Raw genomic sequence first — 24,440 nt, 5'->3', positions numbered from 1 at the left:
AGTGTTAGCACAGATGCAAGTCCTAGCGACGTAGTCCAATGCGAGAGCAGCCCTGGCTGGTTCATCAAATACCACAGACTTCTAAATATGCGATCATTGGGTTGTTACCAACATTAGCACAAATGCTAGCGCTAGTCTGACATAAAAGTGGTCCTGGCTGGTCCTCTGGAGAAGTTAGCGGTGCCCTTCTTCCTCATTTTTTTATTTTATAATTCATTCGTTTTTATGCTACACGGCACGTGAGTGGTCCGGGTTGGTCCACCAATGTTTTTGGAAAAACACCTAAAATTAAGAAGATCCAGTGTTGCCATGGCAACAACCGTAGCAACTGGGTCTCTTATCACTTAATGGCAGGTTTACTGTGAGAGGAAATTGTTTGGATAAATGCTGGAAGCAAATGAAAGAGAGGTGTTACAGAAGTCTGTAATTCAACCGATTTAATTGTTATTTTTTGCATTGTTTGGTGCTGTTTATTTCCACTCCCAATTGAGGTTTACTGTAAAACCAAACAAAACTGAGATAATTACACGCTGTGTATCTATGAGTGTCATACTTCAGAAAACCAGCTAGCTTCATGATAACACATAATGTGCAGTGCAATAGACGGGCTAATGAGACTAGCATCAACCTTTGCGCTTATATTAAACCTTTAAACTATATTAATTATAAACACAAACAGTAGCAACACATGCAGACAGAGCATACAACAATACTCATTAACACGTATTCTTTATCCTCTGCAAAGAGCAACTCATTTGTATGCCCCCTGGTGGCCAAGGCATGCGCCTTAGAGGGAGCAGGACAATGTCCATTGAATTAAAGCAGCAACTCTTAGAATTCTTTATTTTGGGGCGGGCTGGAACGGATTAATGGCATTTTCATTCATTTGAATTAGTAGAGTTGATTTGAGGTACAAATGATTTGAGATGCAAACATGGCCCCGGAAACAAATTCAACAACAAAGTAAGGTTGCCTCTGTATTGTGATTCTGGAGAGCAAATGTGTGATATTTTATGTGACACTTCTCCTCTTTGGTTATTTACTAGCGGTGGCAAAAGGTCAGCAGGCGTGTTTGCTCAGGTGTGTTGCGAGGAGGGAATCCGCAGGTCACCTGATTAGATGACATTCTTGCACTTTGCGATGAAACCTGGAATGTTTTTCGTCACCGCCAACTCTTTTGTTCTCTTTTTCCAAATGTTGATCTCAGTCCTGTTACTGTCTCCTCTAGCCTCACGAGCCACAAAGTGATGGCGAACTAACATTACATGCGGTATATCCAGTCGTGACACGTTGTTTTTTTAAGATATATTTTTAAGAATTTTTCTTAAAAACTTCTTGGGTGGTGGCCAGTTTACTTGGGTGGCCCGCCCAAGTATTAACATGGTGTGGGAAACACTGCCCCCTCATTTTTGGATGTGTGTTTTTTGTTTCTTTTATGTTTTTATGAATTTTCTTGTATATATTTTGAAGTCGGAGCAGCTTGTTTTAACGTTCAGTAATAGCTGTGCCACCTCCAACAGACTTAAACTCAATCAAGAATGCAGTTTTCAGTCCTATCCTATTTTCCAGAATCTTTCTGCCACACACATGCAGACATGTTGCTGATATGCTACGCAATGCTAGCCAGCGTAAAGAGGGCTTGATTACAACTTAATTACTATTTTTTTTCCAACACCATGCTAGCATGTACAGTATGGAAGCCATATTACATACAGTTAATGGCTATTCAGTTATTAAATTATGCGCTAGTATTATCGAAAATAGTATTTGCATATTAAGTAGTTCACTTATTGAGATGAAACAAATCACATGAAAATATATTTTATTTTTTATCAGACGTTTTTGGGATTGCTCTGCTATCCGGCGTTAGCCTCCGTCAACGTTTCAGCTCACGAGCGCGCGGCGTCGTTGCTAATTGTGGCCTCATCAAAGCAATTACAAGGGACATTTACAAGCGGCGTGGGCGCTAAATATTTATCTTTATACCCCATGATAAGAAGTTGCGCGGGCGTTCATTAATAATTAATGCCAGTCTATTTGGGCGGCCGTGTCTTATCTAACTCCAGAGGCCAAGTGTTCGCAGTCACACTTGATTTGGAGTTAAACATTGTTGAAGGACCAAACAACGGCTGTCGGAGTGTGCGTGCACGTGCGCGCGTGTTCAAACTGGTGTGACATTGCACGAGCAGTCGTCGACCTTCATTGGTAATCGCGGCGCTCTAATGTGAAAATTGTCTCTTTGAAATTAATTTAGCATTTAATTATGTATGCGTCGTTCACATATGCCGGTGCCAGAGCGCGCGAGGTCACCAGCCAGATGTTCGCCACCTCCCAAATGTGCCGGCTGACCTTGAGGAACTTTAATGGCAAACAAAGGCATCAGTCGCCTAATGCGCCTTGAGTTAACATCATTAACGCATCTGTGGCATTGAGTTGAAGGAATTAAAAGAGAAAAGCAAGCTTGGAGTAGATTAGAACGTCTTTTCTTCCTGGCCTCTGCCACTATTTTCATAATTATTATTAATTGTATATAGAAAAAAAGTTATTTTGCATTTGAAATGGAAAATTAAAAACAGTATTTATATATATTTTAAAAATTTATTCTGATTTTGTTTTGTAAAAAATTGTCTATTACTTTGTTTTTTACCAAGTATTAATATTTTTATTTTTTTACAATAAAAAATGTATTTGTATGAATTTTTTTTTACATTTTTATATATATTAACTTAAATAAAAAACTAGTTTTTAAATGTTGTAAAAAATGTAAGATGTTAGACAACTGTTAAAAAAATTATGTAATAAATAAAAGTTTCAACATTATTTCATGAAATTATTTATGACTTTTTATTAAATGTTCAATAGCTTAACAAAATTTCAATAAAATAAATTACAATAATTTATTTTTATAAAAAATAAAGATGTACAGTATTATTATTATTTTTTATCCTTTTTATTTAATATGTTTTTTGCGTTTGATTTAATATTAATTTAATTTATTAAAACATACAACAAAAAATGATAAATCATAAAATATTTTTAGATAATAGTAGTAGTAATATGTTTATATGTGGGAAAAAATGTTTTTATAAAAACTTTTGCTATATTAAAGACAATTGTTATACTCCTTTTTGCAATTTACTGTTTATATAAGGACTAATTGTAGCAAGAATTATACTTTTTTTAAATAGACCAATATTGAGTGAGAACTGTTTGAAAAATATTTTAAACAATCGGAATATTAAAGTTATTAAAATTATAACCCACTGTCCCTTTCTAATTAAAAACAAACACTTTTTTCATCGTTCCCCTATTCTTTTGTTTAAAAAAAATCACAGTTTGGGGTTTGTTCATTAGATAGCAACACCATTTAATTATTATATACTGTAGCATTTGTTTTTGCATTAGAAGTTGTGATATTAATGCAAACAGTTTGTGATGTGAAGACGTAATTTGAACATTTATTTGTCCACGCAATGCAACCCCCCCAGGCCGCTGTCCAACCAACAAAAAAAACATTTCCAGGCGTGGAATGTTTCGAGGTGGGTGGGTGACCGGGGGGCTCGCCTGTAGTGTCCTCTTACAGTCCAAGCTCTGATTGATTTGGGGTGAGGGAGGGGCGCTGAGGCTGTGCCCCAGACCCTTTCTGGGGCTTTAGAGGTCAGGGGTCAGCTCTTCTGCAAATCTGCTTCCTATTGTACAGTGGAAACACCAGGAGACCGGTGTCACATCACCCCCCTCCCCCCACACCCCGCACCCCCTTGACCCCCTCCCTCTGGCCTTCTGCCTGGGAAAATGGAGGCGGCGTCAATTAAAGCTATTCTCTGCTTGGCTTCACTTCTCTGTCTTCTCAAGCCGCTCTTGAAAGCGCAAATTCTTTAGGTTGCGATGCAAAGAGGCGTTGGGGCGAGCTGTTTGAAAGCGTTTTTTTTTCAGGTTTCTCCCCACGGAATCAAACCAATGCTAATGGGGCATGCATGCCGCTGTGGAAACGCTGTTTTAATGATAACTTAAGTAAGCAATTAGCGCGACACAATATCGGTAAAATAGCTCACTTGTGGCAATTAGTGTCGTTAATAGATGGTCAGCCATCAACAAGTTTGCATCCAAAAATGCCCTTGTTCTCCGTCAATACGGATTTTCATCAACGCAGATAAATACGTTCTGTCCATATTTGTCAAGCGTATGCCAGCGCAACAGGTGGCGCTGTAGCCGCTAAGCCCAAAGAAATGATTTCTCCTTCGTTATCCTTCTGTGTCCGGTTAAAAGCATGTATCGACAAAGTTAGTCAGCTTTTTTTTCGCTTTCGTTTTTTTTCTTGACTCTTTTGTAATTAACAGCTATATAAATAAATTTGACTTGACAAAGTAAACTTACTTAGCAGAATAAGAAATAACAAAAAAAGAGCATTTTTTTAAATAGAAGTTTTCAAAAAAAGTTTTGCTTTTCAATGGTAAAAAAGTCTATGATTTTTTTGTATTTCAGATTGAAAAGAAAATTCATTGTCAGAAATGAATGTTTCCTTTCTTACATTTTGTTATGAAACATATATTTTTTAAATAAATGTTTTTGGGTTTTTTCAAAAATTTACAGAGCACTTTTTTATTTTTCTTCTTCTTGAATATGAAATAAGATAACAAATGGTGTAAATTCTGTCCAATGCAAATCATTTATCTCCTGATTTAGTTTTTTGTTTGGAAGCATAAACAACCATTTTTTGTTTGTTTTCAAAAAGAAGTTCAATAGCAAACATTCAGAGAATGTTAAAATGCCAATGGTAAATGCTGTCCAATAAAATTCATGTATTGTCCAAATTTGACATTTATTTTCTTTTTTTCCCCTTTTTTTTTTTTTAAATGTATTGGTAAGAGTAGTAACTTTCAAAAAACGGAATGACAAATATTTGTAGATAAATGTTTTCTATAGACAGTGGCACGATGGTAATACATTATTATAATTTTTTTAATAATACAATTTTTTGCAACTCAACTCAATTTTGTCAAACTAAATAAACAACAATAAATAACACATATAAATAATTAATATCATAAATAGGTAAGTAAATAATAAATCAGTAATACATGAATAGATAAATGAAATAAGTGAGTAAGTAAATAAATTAATTATTTAATAAATAAAAACATTTTAACTGTTTAAATTTACGCTTCACAGTGACAACATTTTTTTAAATCCTGTTTTTGTTTGCTATTTATGTTTGCTAAGAAAACAAATGGGCTCATTTTTCATTGCGGGTCACTCCACTGTCCGCCCCTTTGATAATGTGCTGTGTGCAAAGACTTTGCGCAGGGATAACGTTGCAATTCGGAAAATGTGGCTGGTCCTTGGCCCTCGGGGGGCCCAAAGCCTTTGTGGTCACAGGGCCGGGATTACACTTTAACCTCCAGTGCGGTGAGCCTAGGGCCACCCGCCCCTCCCTTAAAGGCCTGAGGTCAGGTGAAAGGCCAGGAATCCGAAACACACTCAAGAAGAAGAAGAGAAAGTCTGTTTTAAAAATGGCTGCGTTTCATTTGGACGCCGCTTTGGGCTTTTATGCCTCATTGATTAGCCTTCGGGGGGAGGGGGATATTCGGGGGGGAGGGGGGGTAATTGCCCTACCTACCTACCTACCTACCTACTTCATGTACTTGGGAAGAAAGGGGCTCCTAAATTGATGTTGGGCCCCACGCGTCAATCATTTTTTTAAATGGGTTGTCGATCATATAAGAGTAAAATCTTGTTTTCATTACATCTATTTTATTATTTGTACGATCTATGTTGATGCGCAATGCAAGACGTACATATCTGCCCAACAATTACAACAACAACAAAGAAGAAATATATGCAGTTGCTGTCCAATGAAATGCATGTATCTCCAAATCTGAAACACAAAACTGAAATTATTTTGATTATTTTTAAGAAATAATCAAACATTTGGAGAAGCTTAGAGAAAGCAAAGCAATGTTAACTTAAGGGACCTTTGAATACTGATTATTGGAAACAATTTTGATGCTCAGTTGCTTACAAATGAAAAGCATGTATCGGCCATTGTCCAACAAGTGGTGCGGTCACCGCTAAACCGAAAGAAGCTATTTCCCAATCAACGGTCGTCACAGTCTAATGAAAAGTATGATTTTACAAACAAAAAAACGTCCAAAATGTAGTTAAAAAATAGTAAATAAATAACTCTCAGTTAATGGAACATTTAACAAATTCAAAATACATTAAAGGCAAAAAAACAAAACAATTTGAACATGCATGTTTTTCATTGGATAGCAGTGCAATGCTAAATGCTGAAAACTGAGCATTCAAAACATTTTACATTACCGGTACTTTTTTATTTTACAATGTTTGATGAAAAAAAAAACATATCAAAGTTAATGTACTGTCCAATGAAACGCATTTATCTCCAATTTGCAAGTTGTTTTTTTAGAAGACACATTCAAGCAATAAAAGTCACTAAACTCCATGAAATTATGTAAATTGCAGGCCTAATTTTAAAATATGTGTAACGCCTAATCCTAAAAAAAATTTAAAAAATTCCCAAAATGTTCCAGTGAGCCACTGCTAAAAAGTATGTCTCATCTTTCTATTTTTCACGCTTGACTGTGGTGGTCTTGTTACATATTATAATTTACTGGCATGGCCATCAGTTCAACAACTGTCAGTCTGTTTGCATTGCACTGTCGTAAAAAGCTAACTTATTTCTAAAGGAGTTTTTCGACGGCCATAAAAAAGTCAACCATTCTTTTGCTCGTAATCTTTGGGGCAAATGTTAGAATTTTCAGATAAGGCCAAACACGCTGTAAAAACACAAGGACCTCTTTGAAAGGGACCAGTCAGGAGCTGTAAATCTTTGCTTCTGCTAAGGGGGGAAAAAAATTAGTAGAATCTTTTGGGCTGATGTTGCTAACGTTAGCTGTTGAGCTAACATTGCTAAAAAGGGCTCGTCTTAAAAGAAGCTTCACATGATATTAGTTTTCTAACGGATACTTTGCGCTTTATTGAAGACATTTCATGATGCCACAAACAAAAATAGTAGCTATGGCTTATGCTAGTTTTAAAAACGCTACGCCCACATGCTAACGTTTGCGTGTGGAGAATGTTTCTCACCACGCGCGCCAGCCTGCTTGTTTCCCGGCCAGTCGTACATGAGGAATGGCGGCGGCGGCCGAGAAAACGCCGATTTATTGTGTCTCGTCTGGGTCACGGAGCTAGCGCTCCCTCACTCCCACGCTATGCTATCATTTGCCAAGATCCGTCCTCGGAGAATTACGGCCGCGACACCAAAGAAGCGTTTGAGGAAGTTGTGAGGGGATAGCGCTGAAGATGGAAGCCGGTTGCTTCTGGTTTTCAGTTTGTTTGGTTGTTTTCCTTGTGTAATACAGATAAGGGAGCTTATGAAATCATACATTTGTCTAAAAAAAAAAAATAATAAAAAAAACTGGTGAATTTTCAGGCATGGTGGGAATTTAAATTGTCAAATTAACTGACCTCTTTGGGCCATTTAGAATTGTTTCTTGAATATTAAATAATAATGCAAGATGTCGAAAATGTATTCAAAATGAAAAGTTAAGAAATGAAATGCACATAAGAATGTGGAAATACATTTACCTTACAAGTATATTGTGTAATTACAGTACTGACTGTAGTATTTATGTGTTAGCTGTGTGCCTTGTAGGGGCGTGGCCTATTGAGTGTCATCTTAAACTGTGGCAGATTAGTGTGCGTGTGTGCATCGAGCTGTGAGTGCAGCACCTATCATTTTGTATTTGTTGGTCCCATTCAATGCACAGCTGAAAATGTGTAGGTGACTGTGGCTCTCCTTTCCCACATGCAAGGGCATTACTCTACCTTGAAAACTTTTTCAGTGCCATTGATGGCTATAGATGCCAAATTAGGTTAACGTTACTGCATTGTAACTGAGAGAAAGGCATAAATGAGTTATCTTATTTTTATTTTTATTTTTTTTAACTTCATGGAAAAACTCTGAAGTTGAGGCACTTGTAAGTCAAGGTTCCACACGTATTATGTTCCTTCTGATGAACACATTTGTTGAAAAGGAAGGTGCTGGCATGTGATGTATCCCTGCATTCCTTCCCGGTACTATTCCCATGCTGGGATGTGCGTTTATAAAAATAATAATAATAATAAAGTCGGTGACACCCCCAAGCCCCTCCTGCCTTAAACACCTGACCCTCTAAACTACTTTCTAATCTCCATTCTCAGCTATTAAGCGTGTGCGAGGCGGTCAACATTGTGTCTGCTACGGCATATAAGAGGCTTTTTTTTCTTTCTCCCCTCCCTTGTGAACTGCCTGTCAACTCCTGCTCAAAAGGTCATGTGAGGACTCGTGCCTCTGCGCTGCCCCCAGCTGGTCGGAGGCAGCGCTGTTACGCAGCTGTGTCGCACATGCTTTTTTTTCTTCTCTCTTTTTTTTTTTTTAAACATTCCCAAGTGTGTGTGTGTGTGTGTGTTTGCACGTGTGTGTAGCAGCGCTGCTCTTTACTCAGAGTTGACTTTATGGGCTCGTTGAGCGCGGATGGGCACTATCATGGCCGTTATATGATTATCTGGCGCTAATCCACGTGGCTGGAAGAGTCCTGCAGGAGCAATTGAGCACGCTCTTATCTGCATTTTTAGCCAATTTTGAGGCCGGCAGGCTTAAATGTGACATTGGCTTTATTTTAACTCATCATTTAAACTGCAGGTTCAAGTGCATCGATTCCAATTTGACAGTTTATATGCGATTATTTTCCGTATAGCGTGGCACATAACGTATTATACAGTTTTTCTGATTAAGGAATTTGATTGGACATGAGTGACGATGATAGAGCACCAGAACAAGCACGTACTCGGCAAGTTGTCTTCAAGCATATTTAGCAATTTATATATTTAAAAAATGAAAAAAAATTACCTTCTCTGTCATTTGTGCTGTCACTATCGAATATTTTTAAACTCGATTATTCAATCGATTAATCAACTATTCTGTTACATTTTAATTTTGTATTGACGTTTTTGTCAATGGCCCTCCTAGCTTAGCGTTACCGTAGCCACGCAGCTCAAAGGGGGCGTGTCTTAGCTATATAGCCACGTCTGTAATAATAAGTAGCGTAACGCATATCATGGTAAAGTTGAGATCTTTTTTGATTATGTCCAAATAAAAATGGTCACTGTGCCTCATTTAGCTCTGGCAGGTCCGCCTGGTGATCTCTGTTGTTGACTGAGTGAAATAAGGCCTCAGCAGCACGGCAGTAAGAGAGAGAACAAACTCCAGCATCTCCAAATCAATTTCCTCCAAATGGAATTAAGCCAAATGGAGGCGCAGCACTGTAAACCTTTCCCTCATTCCGCCGCATTTATCCCCTCAGTGCAGTTTGATGGACACGCGCATGAGGTCGATATCAATAAATAAAAAGCTTCTTTTTTTTCTTTCCTCGAGCTTTTCTTTTTTCTTTTTTTTCCTATAGCTGCGCAGTCGGCCCCGTCCACCATTTTGGCTCCAAGGTCACAGCTGGCTGAGCCGCGCTTTATTGCCTCCATTGAGCAGCCGCTAATGAAACGGCCTTTAAGGCTAATGTTGTTCACTGCAAACGTACGTAAACACCACACATCATCAGATTTGGGCTTTTATGGAGGCGCCGGATGCACCTGAATGCCTCTTTCATAACTCAAATATCACGTTCGGCCCCATGCTCACTTTTTTATGACTCATCAAGCAGATGTTACGCAGGGATAAAAATTCATTAACTTACAACGACATTTACTTGTCATTTATGCAACACATATTATATATTATGTGTGTGTGTATATATATATATATATATATAATATATATATATATATATATAGTGTGTGTATTTGCGTGCATAAAATTAGACTACATTCACCTGAATTTAATACTTTATTTTCATGTAGAATTAAGACTTAAGTCTATGACTTTTCTTCTGATGAGTTTAGTATTTTATTTTTCTTAACATTTCACAAACAACTTCTCTTAAAAGTAAGACGTTCTTCCCTAAAAAGTTCCCCCGTGAGATTAAGACTTTGTTCTCCTAGCAATTACATTTTTTAAATTTTTCTTTTGTTATAACTTTTTTTTCTAGTGAAATAAATGTATTACTTTTTCTTGTGCAGTTTCAAACTACTCTCTGGATTTTTTTTTGACTTTTTCCTCTGAAAATGGAAGCTTAACTTTCTTAAACATTATGACTTTACTCTAGTAAAAATCCTTTTTCCATTTGCAACTGTATTTTCCTAAAAAATAAAATAATAATAAAATAAAAATCCAACTTGTGTCTTGTGAAATGACATGACAGAATTTGAAAGGCCTTTATGCTAATAAATTGAAGATTTTCAAACATGAATGCTTCCACCATAAAAATAAAAAGAACAAAAGTGAGAACTGTCTTTGATATTATGTTAACATTAGCATTTTGTCCTACTCGCGTCAAGTTCTCAGTCAAGAATGACTCGTGTTCCATTTCCCGTTCCGATTGCTAGCGTGTCTCGTACAAACACGGCGGCCACAATGAATGTCTTGTGGCGCCGTGACTTCGCCCTCGTCCCGCCGTTTCCCCTCGTAAGCCGACCTGAGAAGCATAGCCAGACCTTTTGTAGCTAATACCCTTATTTTATTTTTTTTGTATTACTCTTAAAGTACACGCACCGGCTCAGATTTGCTCCTCCTCCTCCTCCTCCTGTCCTTAACAGCCCTCATCCTTTTTTTGTTCCCGAGACCCCCAACCCCCCTTGAGGAAACAAAAAAACAAGCACCCATCCTGTCCGGCGTGTCCGTGTCGGACAGTAGAGCGAGGTGCTAAAAGCCTTTTGTCCACCAGGAAAGACCATGTCAGCGGCTTCACTGATGGGGGGGGGTCAAGGGTCATTTTCTATGCGTGTGTGTGTACAGGTCGAAGGACCAAAGAGCCCGTGACTAATGTGGGTTTGCCCCCCAAACCCACCCCCCCCACTCCACACTCACCATACACCCTTTTTTTTTCCTTTTTTTTTTTTCTTTTACACTGTCCAGATGGCCAGTGAGGAGAATCAATGCTGGGAAGGCGAGGACAGATTTGGGATTCCTTTGCAGGACGTCGGGCCGGGGTGAAGGTGGGAGGTTATTTGGGGTTGATGGGTGCCGCTGGATAAGTCGCTCCCAGGCCGCCGAGCTCGCTAAGCCTTATATTTATACAAAGGAAATTATTTGGAGTGTTGGGCTGAACCAATTTAAAAAAGAATCAATTGAGATTCTTTTTTTCACCCCTGAATATTGCGATTGTGATTGAAAATGTGATTATTTTCACGTGTTTTTTTAACAAACACAAGCAATAAAATAATCTAAATGACAATGGGAGAGTTATAAGAGTGAAACAAGTCCCTGAGTAATTCAAGTACTAAAAAAAAAAAAAAGGCCTTGGTGCCCTTTTATTTTGAAGTTGATCCCAGCAGCGTTTCGCGGCGTCACGGCTGACTCTGATTCACGATTGTAGTTGTTGCGTTTATGTTGCTGTCACAAACTGTTGGCGCTGACCTCAAAAACATAACGTCTTCCCCAAATCAAGCTCAAACGCATATTAACTCGTTCACTCGCAGCCATTTTCACTGAAGCAACCCCCTTCGCTCTCGGCTGTTTTGCTAGATTTTGACTGATTTTGCAAGGCCCACAGAATAGTGTGTTCTATTGCAGCAATTAACATTAGAAAGTTTCATCATTATTCACAAATCTGTTGAAAACACTGGAGAAAAGAGCTCGTTTGCAACATGGCCCTGGTTGATCTCTTATACTTTGCTGCCACCTGCTGGCCGTTTTTGTAATTACTACCATTGCTTCACCCGTTCTCTGCAGTTCGGAGACTGCATCAAAGTCTGTATGCTCTATCATAAAAAAAATAACATAAATAAGTCTTTGGGACACTTAAAACATTTAAAATAGAACGTATTTCTACGTTTTTGGGAACACATGAGTTAAGGACGCAAAACAAAACTTAGTTCCGCTGACATTGTATTATACAGCACCTGTTGCTAGCATTTAGCGGCGGTTCCAGCATTAGCGGCTAGCTGCTAATCAAGTGCCTCATTGTAGTTTACCGACAGCCGTCGGATGACTTTTCAAAGGTGTTTTTTACCGGCAAAAATGACTCCACACACTTTGATGCTGTCAGTCTCAACCAGTTGCCGTTCATGCTGATCACGTTTGAACAAAGCGGGCTGACGCAAATGTGCACTTTACGGCGGGAAAACCGCTTCTTCCTTTTGTAGACCAAAATCTTTTTGACTAAAATCGCACTTACTAGTGTTTCAAGAGAGGAACATTTAAATACAAATGTTTGTGATCTAAAAATGAAAAACCGTTTTTTTGTCTTCTGTATTTAAAATTGCATCTTAACCAAGAAAAAATACTTTTTATTTTGATCTGAATACTCAATTATTTGATTGAATTTTCCGTAGGATGTCCAAATACTCGATAGTTGCAACTCTTATAAAGTACACTATTATAGTGCTTTTTTTTTTTTTTGGGTCACGTGTCAATGATGTGGCCCATGTGTCTGTTTGAAAAATCAAAGCTTTGACATGGCCCAACGAGTCCGACTGGCATTCGTGCAGTCTGTTTGATTTGGACGTTGTTTTAAATGAAAAGCTCATCTGTGCAGATGTGCAGCTGACTACGCTGCGGCCGCCGTACGATGAATTCTGCTTTCGTTAACCTCTTTTTTTTTTCCCCCTTATTGCTCTCTTTCCAGTAATGGATTTGAGTTCTTGTGCTTAACCTTGAAAGCATCTGAGTGCATCTATCTTGTTTGTCTTGCCACATAAAAACATACACACTTTATTACTTAGCTCTTTCTTTCATCCTAATAACCCATTGTGATTGGTGGTTGGCATGTCTGCCGTGCAGTTATGAGATTCTGGGTTCGAATCTAAGCTTGCTGTTGTTGCTGCTCTTTTTTTTTTTTTCCGTGTACTTAACTGGGGTTTCCCAGCTAAAATAAGTTCACTCACGGATGCAACACTTCATACACATCGGCATAGTCCAACAGTCACTTGAAAGTGCCTCTGGATCTTCTCCAGGCTTAGAATACAAGTCTCAAACTCAGTGTGGGGGCGCTAATGATGTAAATTAGCCCAACGGTTACATGGTGTGTCAACATTTAAGAAAATAAGATTTAAATTGCTGCCTTGAGAAATGAGTTTCATTTGTTCCGTGATCATGCTTGTAACTCAAAACACTCATATCTCAAATACCTTTTCCCATTGAAATGAATGGAAAGGCAAAAATAGATCTGTGTATTTTAATGAGGAAAAATAGTTTTGTCACATTGTGTCAAGTAAATGGTCATTGTGCTACTCTTTCTTGGCCACCAGGGAGCAGTATACGACAGTCCTACCAGTTCAATAGTACGGCACTAATATTAGTCTTTCTTTGCAGAGGATCAGGAATATGTGATTGTGAGTATTTTTATTATATTGTTGCTGCACCGTTTGTGTTCAAGATGTTATTGAAGGGTTCTTAACCCCAAAACATAAATGCTCTTTATCTTCAGCATTAAGAAAGCAGAATGAGGTTGTTTTAAATACGTGTGATATAATTGGAATTGAAGAACTGCTCACGTACTGCTTAGAGTGAAGTGAAGGGAGTTCTTGGTTGCTTAAATTTCACTCTAAAGGCCCCCACTTTTTGTATACAAGCCATTAAACAGTTAATTTTCCATAACATGTCCCTTTAATGTGCACTCGCTGGCTATTGGCTCTCAATTTTCAAATACAGCAGCTCTGGATCAGTCAAAACAAAATATGAGCATGATTGTGTTTGAAAAGGTAGTTGATGTTTTTGATGCCGCTCTTGTATCTCATTAGACTGCGGCGGGTTGGTTTTTGATTAATAAAAGATAAGTGGAAACAAACAAAACGTGCGGCGGCGGCAAATTGGCGTCCAATCTGTGAGCCAAGTCCAGACAGAGAAGGCCTCTCTCTTCCCCCGCTCGCTATGAATCTGCCCCATCTCATTCCCCGCCGCTAATTCCAATTTAATTGCCAGTAGCCCGAAGCCTCCTCAATAGGAGTAACAAATGGTTTGATTCTGTAGACTTCATCAGAGCGCATTTTAAATGCGACACAGTAACCTGGCGCGAATGCCAATGAAGCCTGGCGAGGAGCTCCTCTGTTTACTAATTATCCTTTTTCTTACTCCCAGCCACACTGCACAAGTTGTCTGATTAAATCGGATTTGTGGGGATTGGAAGGCGGGGGAGGGAGGGAGGGGAGGGTGGGGCGTTACGGCGGCGATGGCGGGGCGAGCGGCGGGCTTGATGGGATGGATCGGACGGCGAGAGCGCGGTCCGTCTTTGTAAATGATCCGCCAGTCGGCGCGGAGAGACGAGGGCGGCCGTGTCGCCGTGAATCATGTTAAAAGGCCTCCGCCGCCGTTCCTCACGCTGACGTTAATTCCCAGCATGCATCCTTTATGATTTTTACAGTCTGCGCGGCGGCGGCGGGAAACACACAAACACACTTCTGAATTTATATCCACTGCAGTACAGCAGGGGAGGAGTTGCTTGAAGGCGGGAATGTGTTTAACATCAGAAAAGCTTTTGTAGCTCGGAAGATTGGACCTGCTGTGTGGATTTCGTCATTAACATGTATGTCGTTTTACACTGAGCAAGTGGGAAATGGAAATAGCAAAACTAGCACATTTGCTACTGTTACTTTTTTTTTCTTTTTTCTTTTTTGAACCGGAAAAACTTAGTGAGATTGTCAAGGAAGAAATGATTTCTCTGGCTGCTGTAGCAAATCAAATACTTAAAAGCGGGTGAGGAATAACGAATAGAGCGTGGATATTTCAGTTGATCATTTGTGTATTTTATAGACGGAGACTCTCGTCACTTCGCTTTTTAGCTACAGGTGCAAATACAAAAATATAAATATAGCTAAGTTGTAAAATAACATATGTATTCTCTACATAAATATTGTATTTGTACAGCTTAATCCGTGCACATTTCACAATAGTTATTATACTTTTTCATACAAAACATGAAACTCAACAGTATTCTAACGTAATATTGTTAAAAATAACTTTTCTTTCCACAAAACCTTTAAATACAGAAAATGCGAGCGCAAACTGTACGCAATGTATTTTCTGTCCTTCTTCTGTGTGGTCTCTTGCTGTGAGGCTAACCAGCTTGATGGTACGTTACTGCCACCAACTGGTTTGGTCCTTCCACTACAAGGAAATCAATGTCAATTGATGGTGGCCAGATGTGATGTTAGCTTGTTTTGGCTGAATGAAATTCTGATAACCGACTAATTGGCCTATTAATGAAATGGAAAAAATAACTTTTTTTCGGTTGTTTCTTAATGCTTACAATAAAGTTATGAATTATTAGCAGAATAGTGTCTGTTTTACAAAAAAAATCGGCAATAATTGGCAAATTATTTAAATTTTTTGCATATTTTTGGGATGTTTTGACGTTTGAACGTCATTTGCCTCTTGTTGTAACATGTAAAAATATCTATATGAATATCTGCAAAAAAAATCGGTTTTTTGGGTTGATTTTGAAACCGTTAATATCAGGCAATTAATCGGTCAGGCCTCGGTGCAAAGTGCATCTCGTGACAAAAAAAAAAATCATTTGGCTATTTTGCAGCAGCACCTCCCGCCCATTGAAGGTTTACTGTATTCCAATCTGCTCCAACATTTATCGGGTTTTCTGCACCCCGGATGCGGTCGCGGTGTGCACGCCGTTACTGTATTTTCCATCAAGCAAGCGCAGCGCTCCAGTCAGATGGCGTGATGGCGCTAATAAAACGGACTCGCTGTCAAGCCAATGGCCGGTGGAGCCGCCATATGGCCGCCATGACATTATCTTCGGGTAATTAATATGGCATCTCGCCTGGCATCTGGCGGCATTAATCTCGCCGGCCGTCGTTCGTCTTCCGGCATCAACACTCACTCCTAAAGCCCCCCCCCCCCCCCCACACCTCACAACTCGCCACCCGACGAAAACCGCCAAGACGCAAGCAAAACAACAACCGTGGACTTTCCCAGGATGCAAACGGCTGCTCCTCCAAGGACTCGCATGAGCGATTGTGTTTGGATGTTGCGTATAAAACATGCAGCCGAGGCGACTGTGTGTTTATTGTTGTTTACAATGCTACTTAGCGGGGATTACGGCTTTTTCTTTAAGTAGCTGTTAAACACAGATCACATTTACTTCAGCAATAAAATGTCCAATTAGATTGGTTTCGCTAATTTATGCTGCACGCTGTCCACGTTCCAGCTTATTTCAAAGTAATCATGTCTTATACTGCCCGTGATTAGCATACAATTAATTGCTGTGTTTGCAAATGCATTTTTGGACAGCGTTTATCTGGTGAACGGTTATTGCGATTATCTTTAAACTGCACAGAGTCAAACTGAGAGCTCGTTCGAATATTTTGATGCACTCACTGGACCCGTGAGAAATAGACGCCCCACTAAGAACAATCACAATTGCCTACATTAATTGTTTAGATATAGCTCAAATCACTTTAATATCATTCTTTGACCTCATCTTCCAACGTTATACGTAAAATAAATGCCATAGAGATGAAAATGCACAGTCGGTGCGGGCTTGTATGTCACTGCTTCACGTGTAAAAAATACCAATTACTACTTTCCTATTACATTACATTATTTGTTACACATAAGTGCTCTACTGCTAATTCAACAATTTCCTCTGTGGAATCTACCACCAGCAAGTTGTTGCAAAACAATTTTTTTCACTTTTATTTGTGCCTGGTGTAAATAAGAAAGTAGTACATTGAGCCCCATAGGGATAGTGAAAATCCGCAAGAAATTCACAAAATCACAAAATGGCAACATGTTTTCTATTAGACATACCATGAAGCTCCTCCCCTTACTTCAACATAGCTAAATGGCACTTGGTGCCAGAAGATGGCGCCAAAGAAATACACAACTCACGCCTACCTTTGTCCTGTCAGCCGCCAATGCTATCATTATTAGCACGCTGCGTAGTTTTCTCACAGAGACGCTAAATACGATATTAACGATGAGTATAATATTCAGACCTAGCATTAACCATTTTACATATGATCACAGTTTATAGTTTACAGTCGGGGTGTTAAAAAAAAACAATGTCGGCGATATATCGCGATATTAGCGTGCACAATTCTCGTATCGATTCAATATGCGGCCAAATCGATTTATTAACATCAATTTTTTATGGAAATATAACATCTTACTTGAGGTTAGCTTTTAAACCAAGAGTGCCATCTAGAGGACCAAAAAAATATCTCAGGTATTTCATAAAGCTTCATTCGCCTGTCTGTCTGTCTGGTTAGCTGTTTAGCTAGCTAGCCCATTTAAACCAAGAGTGCCATCTAGAGGAGTCAATCAAAATCACAAGTGTTTCATGAAGCTTCATTTGTCTATTACTACTGATTAGTATTTTCAAAATGTTTACTAAAAATAAAAAAAATCGCAAATAATCGACTTATGGATTTGTATCATGATTAATCGGTATCTAATTGAATCGTGACCTATGAATCGTGATACGGATCCAATCGCCAGGTACGAGGCAATTCACACCCCTAGTTTACAGTAATCTTGAGACCTTCTCTAAAAAAAATGTTTTTATAGCCCCTAACTTATACCACAAACTACAAAGCATTTTAATATAATTGGTGGTATAGATCACTATTGACGCGCACGAGCAGTGACGGAAGTGAAGGTCCGTGCTAATGACCTGTAATTGAACACCTTGCGCTCAGGTCCCGTAGCTTGCCGCCTCATTAACTCCGGCAGCTCGCACCTTCAACTCGCTCGCTGCATTGCAGCCCCAACGTTATTGCTGAGAAAAAAATCGGACCACCACCAAGTGGTCTAAATTCCAAGCAGGTGGTCGTTTGACGTCCAACAGTTGGCCGTCCCTTGGTCTTAGTTTTAAGTTGTCGGGTGAGCCTTCTGCAAATTTACAGTTCGGTATTTGCATATTCAGCTATCCGGCATTTTTTCACTTACTATTACTACTACTAACGATAAAAGTAGTGCTTTGTCACTTTCTTTTGGCATCTATAGGCTGTTGTAATGTTGATGTGTTTTAAGTTTGTCCCCCGAAACACAACAAAAACAAATTTTAAGTCCTACCACGAAGAGCAAAAAACATGCATAAGTAAAGAGGGGAGGGGGGAGCAGTTAGGCAAACGATGGAAACGATACTGTGCAAGCGCGGATGCCTTTTTGTTTTTGTAGCGCCAGCGGGTACTCGTTAGCATAGGTCACCAGTGATGGGACACTGTGACTTACTAAGAAGAATTAAAACAGAAGAAGAATTTTCACATGTATTTAGTATTTTATCTAAACATGGTAGATGTTTCTTCTGTATAACCAAAATAGATTGTGATCAATTCCTTGACATGTTTTTTTCCAGATCCATACTGTGCTCCCCTTTAAAAAATGAAAAAGAAAAAAGAAAGAAAAAAAGCACAGATTGGGCCTTGTTTTTGTTTTTCTTTGTGTGTTTTTACATACTTAGCCAGTAAATGAGATTCTGATTGACAGCTCGTTAAAATCCCATCATAATAAAAAAACACTTTTCAATGATTGTTTCACTCTCGTGTGCTTTTAATCAGACAGCGATTGTCACATGTTTGACATTTTGACACGGCTAGCCAGTAGCTGTTCGCGGCGCGCTGTCCCGCGGCCGCTGTCACCTCCCATTGGGGAGTATTCCTCTCCATTACCGCCCTGTGCCCGTCGCCCACTTAAATAACGGCAGCCCTGCCACTCGGCTCGCCACCATTAAGGATGCGCCGGCCGTGGCCAGGCGGGAGCCGGCGCGGGCTCCTTTATAAATAGATGCCGGGGACAGAGCGAGAACCTGCTTAGGGGGAGCTAAATTATTCCGAAACAGCCAAACGGGGCTGAGGCAAAAACACACACACACACACACGCACACACATGCAGCAGTGCCAGCGCTGGTGCTTCCTCTCAGGTGTCACTTCAAGCTGACTCAATTTTACACTGTAATGGACCTTCTGGGTCAACTACTTTTCTCCCGCCTTTTCTTCTTTTATCTCTCCGCCGCACTCTTCATCCATCAGAGGCGCGCGCACACACACACACGCACGCACGCACGCAGCTCTGTCGCCGACAGTTTAGTTTGTAGCACTTAATTTCCTCTAATCAAGGTGTGTACTGCACTTGTGCGAACTCTACCAAAGCCTAAAACGTGCCACGATGCGTTCGGGCAAAGGAGCGTCTGGCTCGGATTATTTATTTTTTTTCAAGCCTCACGGTTGCGCAAGAGCGACTTAACGCTATCGTAAACGCACATGTGATAATCCAATAATGAACGTACGCTTCAACCTTCTTTGATTACACCCATAAAAGGAAACCCCATGAAATAAACGTCTTGTTTATGAGGTGCTTTTCCGAACAAGTGATCAGAGTATTTCAACGCTTGCCGTTTGGGCTAATTGCTAACATCCAGTAAGCCCATGTTAGCATGAAGCTAGCTAACGTTGGTTTGACGAAATCGTGTTTGCGGAGAGGCTGAGAAGAGGCGGAGTGGAAGATGGCGTTTGAACCAAACGGGATTTCGCGAGCAGTCCAACTCGCTCAATAACCTCCTTCTTCTTTTCAAATCAAATAGAAGCAGACTTTAAAGTGGAGCGCCTTGAATGACCCCACTCAGACTTCGAGGAAATCTATTTTCAACAGATGGTAGCAAAATGAGGACAATCAAAAGTAATCATTACGGGATGTGCATGTATCAGGTATTTGTATCAGGCCGATACCTGTCTTTATTTCAAGGTATCAGTACTCGCGAGCTCTCTTGTGGCCGTTTTACGATCAGGAACGAGAAATTAGAAGAATAGAAAATTGCCATTAATTTCATGCCATTTGAAGGAAAAATGCTATTTTGGGGATAAATAGGTCTTTCTTTAGAATGATCTGTCAATGTGTTTTGGGGGGGAATTGTACATCCATACTAAAGAGCTAGTGGTATCGGTACTTGGTATCGGTGACGACTAGAGCCTTGTTTCAGGGAAAGCTAGCTGTTCCGAAATTTACAACTCGAAGTTAAAGTTTACCCTGAGTTGTACATAGACGGACAATAAAAAACAAAAGCGAAGAAAAAATGGTGGCCTCATTATTGTTGTTGTTTTTATTATTATTTTTATGATTTAATCATAATTAGTGTTGTTCCAATACCGTATTTTGGCCCTCGATACTGATTACGATACCCAGCTTTGCCGTATCGGCCGATGCCGATACCATACTGATACCTAAGTTTGTTTGTTTTTTCTTAACATGAAAAAGCTGTCCTGCCATTGGTTCAGAGCATCCAAGGGCCAATAGGATATCTTAGCTTGGCATGCAGTGAACATGTCACACATCAGTGAATGTTGTGCATGAGCAAGACACTAGATGCTGCATCCAAAGTCCTATATCAGCGTCAGAATTAATAGTATCGGCATGTTACTTGTTAGTACTCACCGATACCGATACCACTGTTTTAATGCAGTATCGGGGCCTCTGCCGATACCAGTATCGGTATCGGAACAACACTAATCATAATAACAATAATATGTAGTTTTTAGTCGTATTATTTTATTTATTTATTTTTATTTGTTATTGTTATTGTTATTATTCCAAATAAAACCTGTCTGTAAGCCTCTCATTTTTTTGGGCAATGTTAAAATGAAAGTGTAACTTGAGTAACAAGCTCGGACAAGGACCAAATTAAGCTTGTAAGTCAAGGCAATACAGTAGGCATTTTAAAGGCAGTTTTCAACTTTTTAAAGGCGCAGCGCCAATTCAATTTATTTTTTCCACTGCCTGTGGCTGCACTGGGTTCCAATTGACTGTATACGTAATAAAGACAGACGTACTCTCGCTTTCTCCCGCCGTCCTGCCTCAGCCTCCATTGGCGAGCCGTTAATTGATCCAACAAGGAGGCCGCCGCCGGCCCTCCGCCTGCCGCCTGCCGCCGCCGCGCCGGTTATGAACATGAGGCGGCGTGGCGCTCTTCATAGATTTTTAAATTAGTGTCAACTTGGCCCCAAAGATGCCTTATTGACTGATTAAATAGAAAGCGGCTTCCAAACACTCCCCAAGTCCCTCTCGAGAGTTTCAGCCGGCCTGGTAATTGAAAAAGTGTAACGGCAAAGTGTGTTCAACTGTTGGTGTGTGTTTGTGATGTGTGACGTGTTTGTCTGCTTGCAGCTGTGTGCTCTTTATCTCAGCTGGAGAGAGAGCGAGAAACAGTCAAGGCGGGATTGAAGTATTGCATAGGAGATCTTTATCCCGGTGCAAACACCCGGTCTCAATGTGTTGTGTTGCAAAGGTTTTTCCTCGCCGAAATACGCTACAGTGCACAGTCAGGGTGCTAAAATGTCCTCGCCGGTTCCGTTTAGGCATCGGAACACACAGCCAGGGAGGAGACCATCTCAAATCATCTCTCCTCATTGAAATGAAAGGAAATGCCATAAAATCTATTTTGTGTGTGCGTGTGTGTTTTTGTGTTTCAGCGGGTCATTGAAAAGCATTGAGAGTCATTAAATGGATGTTGCGGAAATGAAGGCCTTAAATAGCATTAAAAAGCACTCAAATGATGTCCAGAAGCATTAATTTTTTATATATATATATATTTGTTGAGACTGGAGGCAAGTTGTAATTTACAGTGAACAAAATGGGCAGAAGTCCACAAGTTCCTTCAGTCAATGATTAATTTGCTCCCTAATTTAAAAAGAAAAATGGACTGTTCATCTTGCCAATGTTTAACATGAAATGCTAATACCACCTAGTGGCAGAAAATGACCTCAAAACAAATCTGACTCAGTATTTTGCACTCCTTTTAACTGTATATCTTTTCAACTTCAACAAATCATTTTATAATGATAATAATAATAATAATAATGAATTCAGTTACAACCCTACGCGTTTTAGATACACATTTTTGGTCAACTTTTATGTGAATTAACATGAGTATGACAACATTTTAAAATACATATTGTTCATTTAGAACATATATAAAATAAACAATTAATTTGTGATTAATTATGAATTAACTATTGAAATCATGAGATTAAATATGATTGTGCGTGATAAACTGGTTACTTTATTGTTCTACATTGTGCAGAGCCGAACATGATATGATACTATAATTTTGTATTCAGATATTTTGATATCACGGCATCGAGATATGATATTGCGAAATCCGATGCTGATACTGTGATGTGTCATTGTAAAAACATGTCACAGTATCTTGATAATATGATATGATAAAACGATATCATGATGCTATATGATGTCATGATGACATGATATCTTGTAATATCCAAAAAGGAGCATTTCTCAGACCGACATAAAGAAATGAAGCAAAGTTATCAATTATTTTTTTTAAATTGTATTTGTATCTTTGTGTGCAGGCTCCGACATGGCCATCTTCTGCCTGTTGTGCGGCAAACGTTTCCAGATGCAGACGGCGTTACAGCAGCACATGGAGGTCCACGCCGGCGTGCGCAGCTACATCTGCAGCGAATGCAACCGGACCTTCCCCAGCCACACGGCGCTCAAACGCCACCTGCGCTCGCACACAGGTCAGCGAAGGCAGCACGTACACGCCGCACACTCAGTCAGTTTGGGAAAAAAAGAAGAAGAAAAAAACGCTCAACCCGCTTGCATCATTCTGCGTGCTTCATGATATTATTTTGGATTACCCTTTTGTGACGTGTTGACACTTCAAAGGAAAACGTCTGACGATTAACGGCACGCCGAGGATTTATCCTGACAAGACGGGATGTTTAAGTACGGTTAGTCACGGGGATCACAAGTTTTATTTTGGGCATTTTGTTAATTAACGCCTAAATAACGCCATTTCAAGACGGTCTTTTCAATCTGGAACACGTGGAGTTTTTGTACATGTACAAATGAGATCAACCCTTGCAAAAATAGAAACATGGCTTTAGTTTTTTTTTCTGTGTATATAAAATACACATCTCATACATAGGATAGGGCATGGTACGATACAAGGACAAGTCAAATTTAAAGTGGAACAATTTGATACAGTTCGATTCTGTGGTATTACGATTTGATTCAATATGGTACGGCTCAATTCAAGAGTGTTACTTATTTTACATACATACTGTATTGCAGACATTGTGCATATATTGCTAGTACGGTAAATGTTGCATTTCCGTCAAATATATATATCATAATATATATCTCCAGTAAAAGAGGATTTGATATGTGATGTGATATATGAATAGTTTTTTTGTTCCCATATATATATATATATTGCATTAGGAGTGTCAGGCGATTAAATGTTTTAATCGTAATTAATTGCATGACAATAGTTCACTCACTCATTAATCGCAACTAATAATATGTACAATAATTTGTTCCCTTACATTTTCATAATCTTAACATAAAAGTGGAAAAAATGTTAAACTAATAGAAATATGGCTGCATCCTTTAGTCATTGATACGGTAATTTCATAATAACTGAGTTAAAATTAAAAATATGTACTGTACTGTAAAAAATGAGTGATATTTGTGTTGGTCCTTTTTCTGCCACTAGATGGCATAATTGCATTTGTAAGACGTCGTAACGGCTGAGTGCATTTTTCATATTCAGAGCTATCTAATTTTTAACATGAAGTAACTTGTGAAATTCTGCACATTTTTTAAATTGGAAAATACAACTTGAACCCAGTCTCCACAAATAAATGCATTATTATTAAATTTATTAGTGCTAAATTTTGACGTGGACGTGTCAGCTGCGTTGCGACTGGAATTCCCCCAGTACAGGCTTTCCAAGTCAGGGGCGGTCATTAATCGCACGGTAAAAAAAAAATTGTGCCGTTAAAGGAGCTCTAAATTAACTCAAAATTACCTAATTTTGACACTCCTATATATATATTTTTGTGGGGTTTTTTTATTTAAAAATTATTATTTTTTTAAATAAAATTAGTTTTTATCTTAAAAAAATGTCATAATCCTCCCTTTCTTTTATTGTGTGCAGTCGTATACTACGTGTATGTATGCCCAGTTAACAAAAACCTTTTTTGCACTGTCCCTTAGCTGTGCGCATCCTCTGTCGAGAAGCTAGCCTAAGCTAAAAATAGCTTACAGTAAGTAAAAAGCTGCGTTTTATTCGGGGCGGGTGTGCGCAGTGCCGCTCCTCCATTCATCTTCATTCAGGTCAGCAGTCAAATGGCTTGTCGTGACTTATTTTATTCATTTGTGTGGCGGTGGAGCGCGGCGAGGCCACAGCGGGATGCTAATACGTTGTTGACACACGTGTGGCCAAATGGACGGATATGAACACATGGAAATGAATTCCATTCCAGTGGTGAAGGATGAATGCTTATTTTTTATTTTTTTATTTTTTTCCCCCCTCTCGCGCTGTCTTCTACCCCCCCGCCTCAGCAGCTTGTCT

General features: G+C 39.3%; 1 protein-coding gene across 2 annotated transcripts in view; it reads left to right on the top strand.

Moving 5' to 3' along the window:
* The window catches only part of zbtb16a (zinc finger and BTB domain containing 16a), a 125,774-nt gene that overhangs the window by 83,807 nt on the left and 17,527 nt on the right, over positions 1 to 24,440 (top strand). For both annotated transcript variants that reach the window (XM_086099094.1, XM_086099093.1), the window contains exon 5: positions 22,429 to 22,599. In XM_086099094.1, the coding sequence (XP_085955220.1) occupies positions 22,429 to 22,599 (171 nt within the window). The remainder of the gene's footprint in view (positions 1 to 22,428; positions 22,600 to 24,440) is intronic.

The sequence above is a fragment of the Leptonotus elevatus genome, chromosome 16 (assembly GCF_054856555.1).
Source record: "Leptonotus elevatus isolate MCC_2025b chromosome 16, RoL_Lele_1.0, whole genome shotgun sequence".
Taxonomy (NCBI): domain Eukaryota; kingdom Metazoa; phylum Chordata; class Actinopteri; order Syngnathiformes; family Syngnathidae; genus Leptonotus; species Leptonotus elevatus.
Note: the sequence above shows the minus strand (reverse complement) of the source record. Positions and strands in the feature narration are given on the sequence as shown.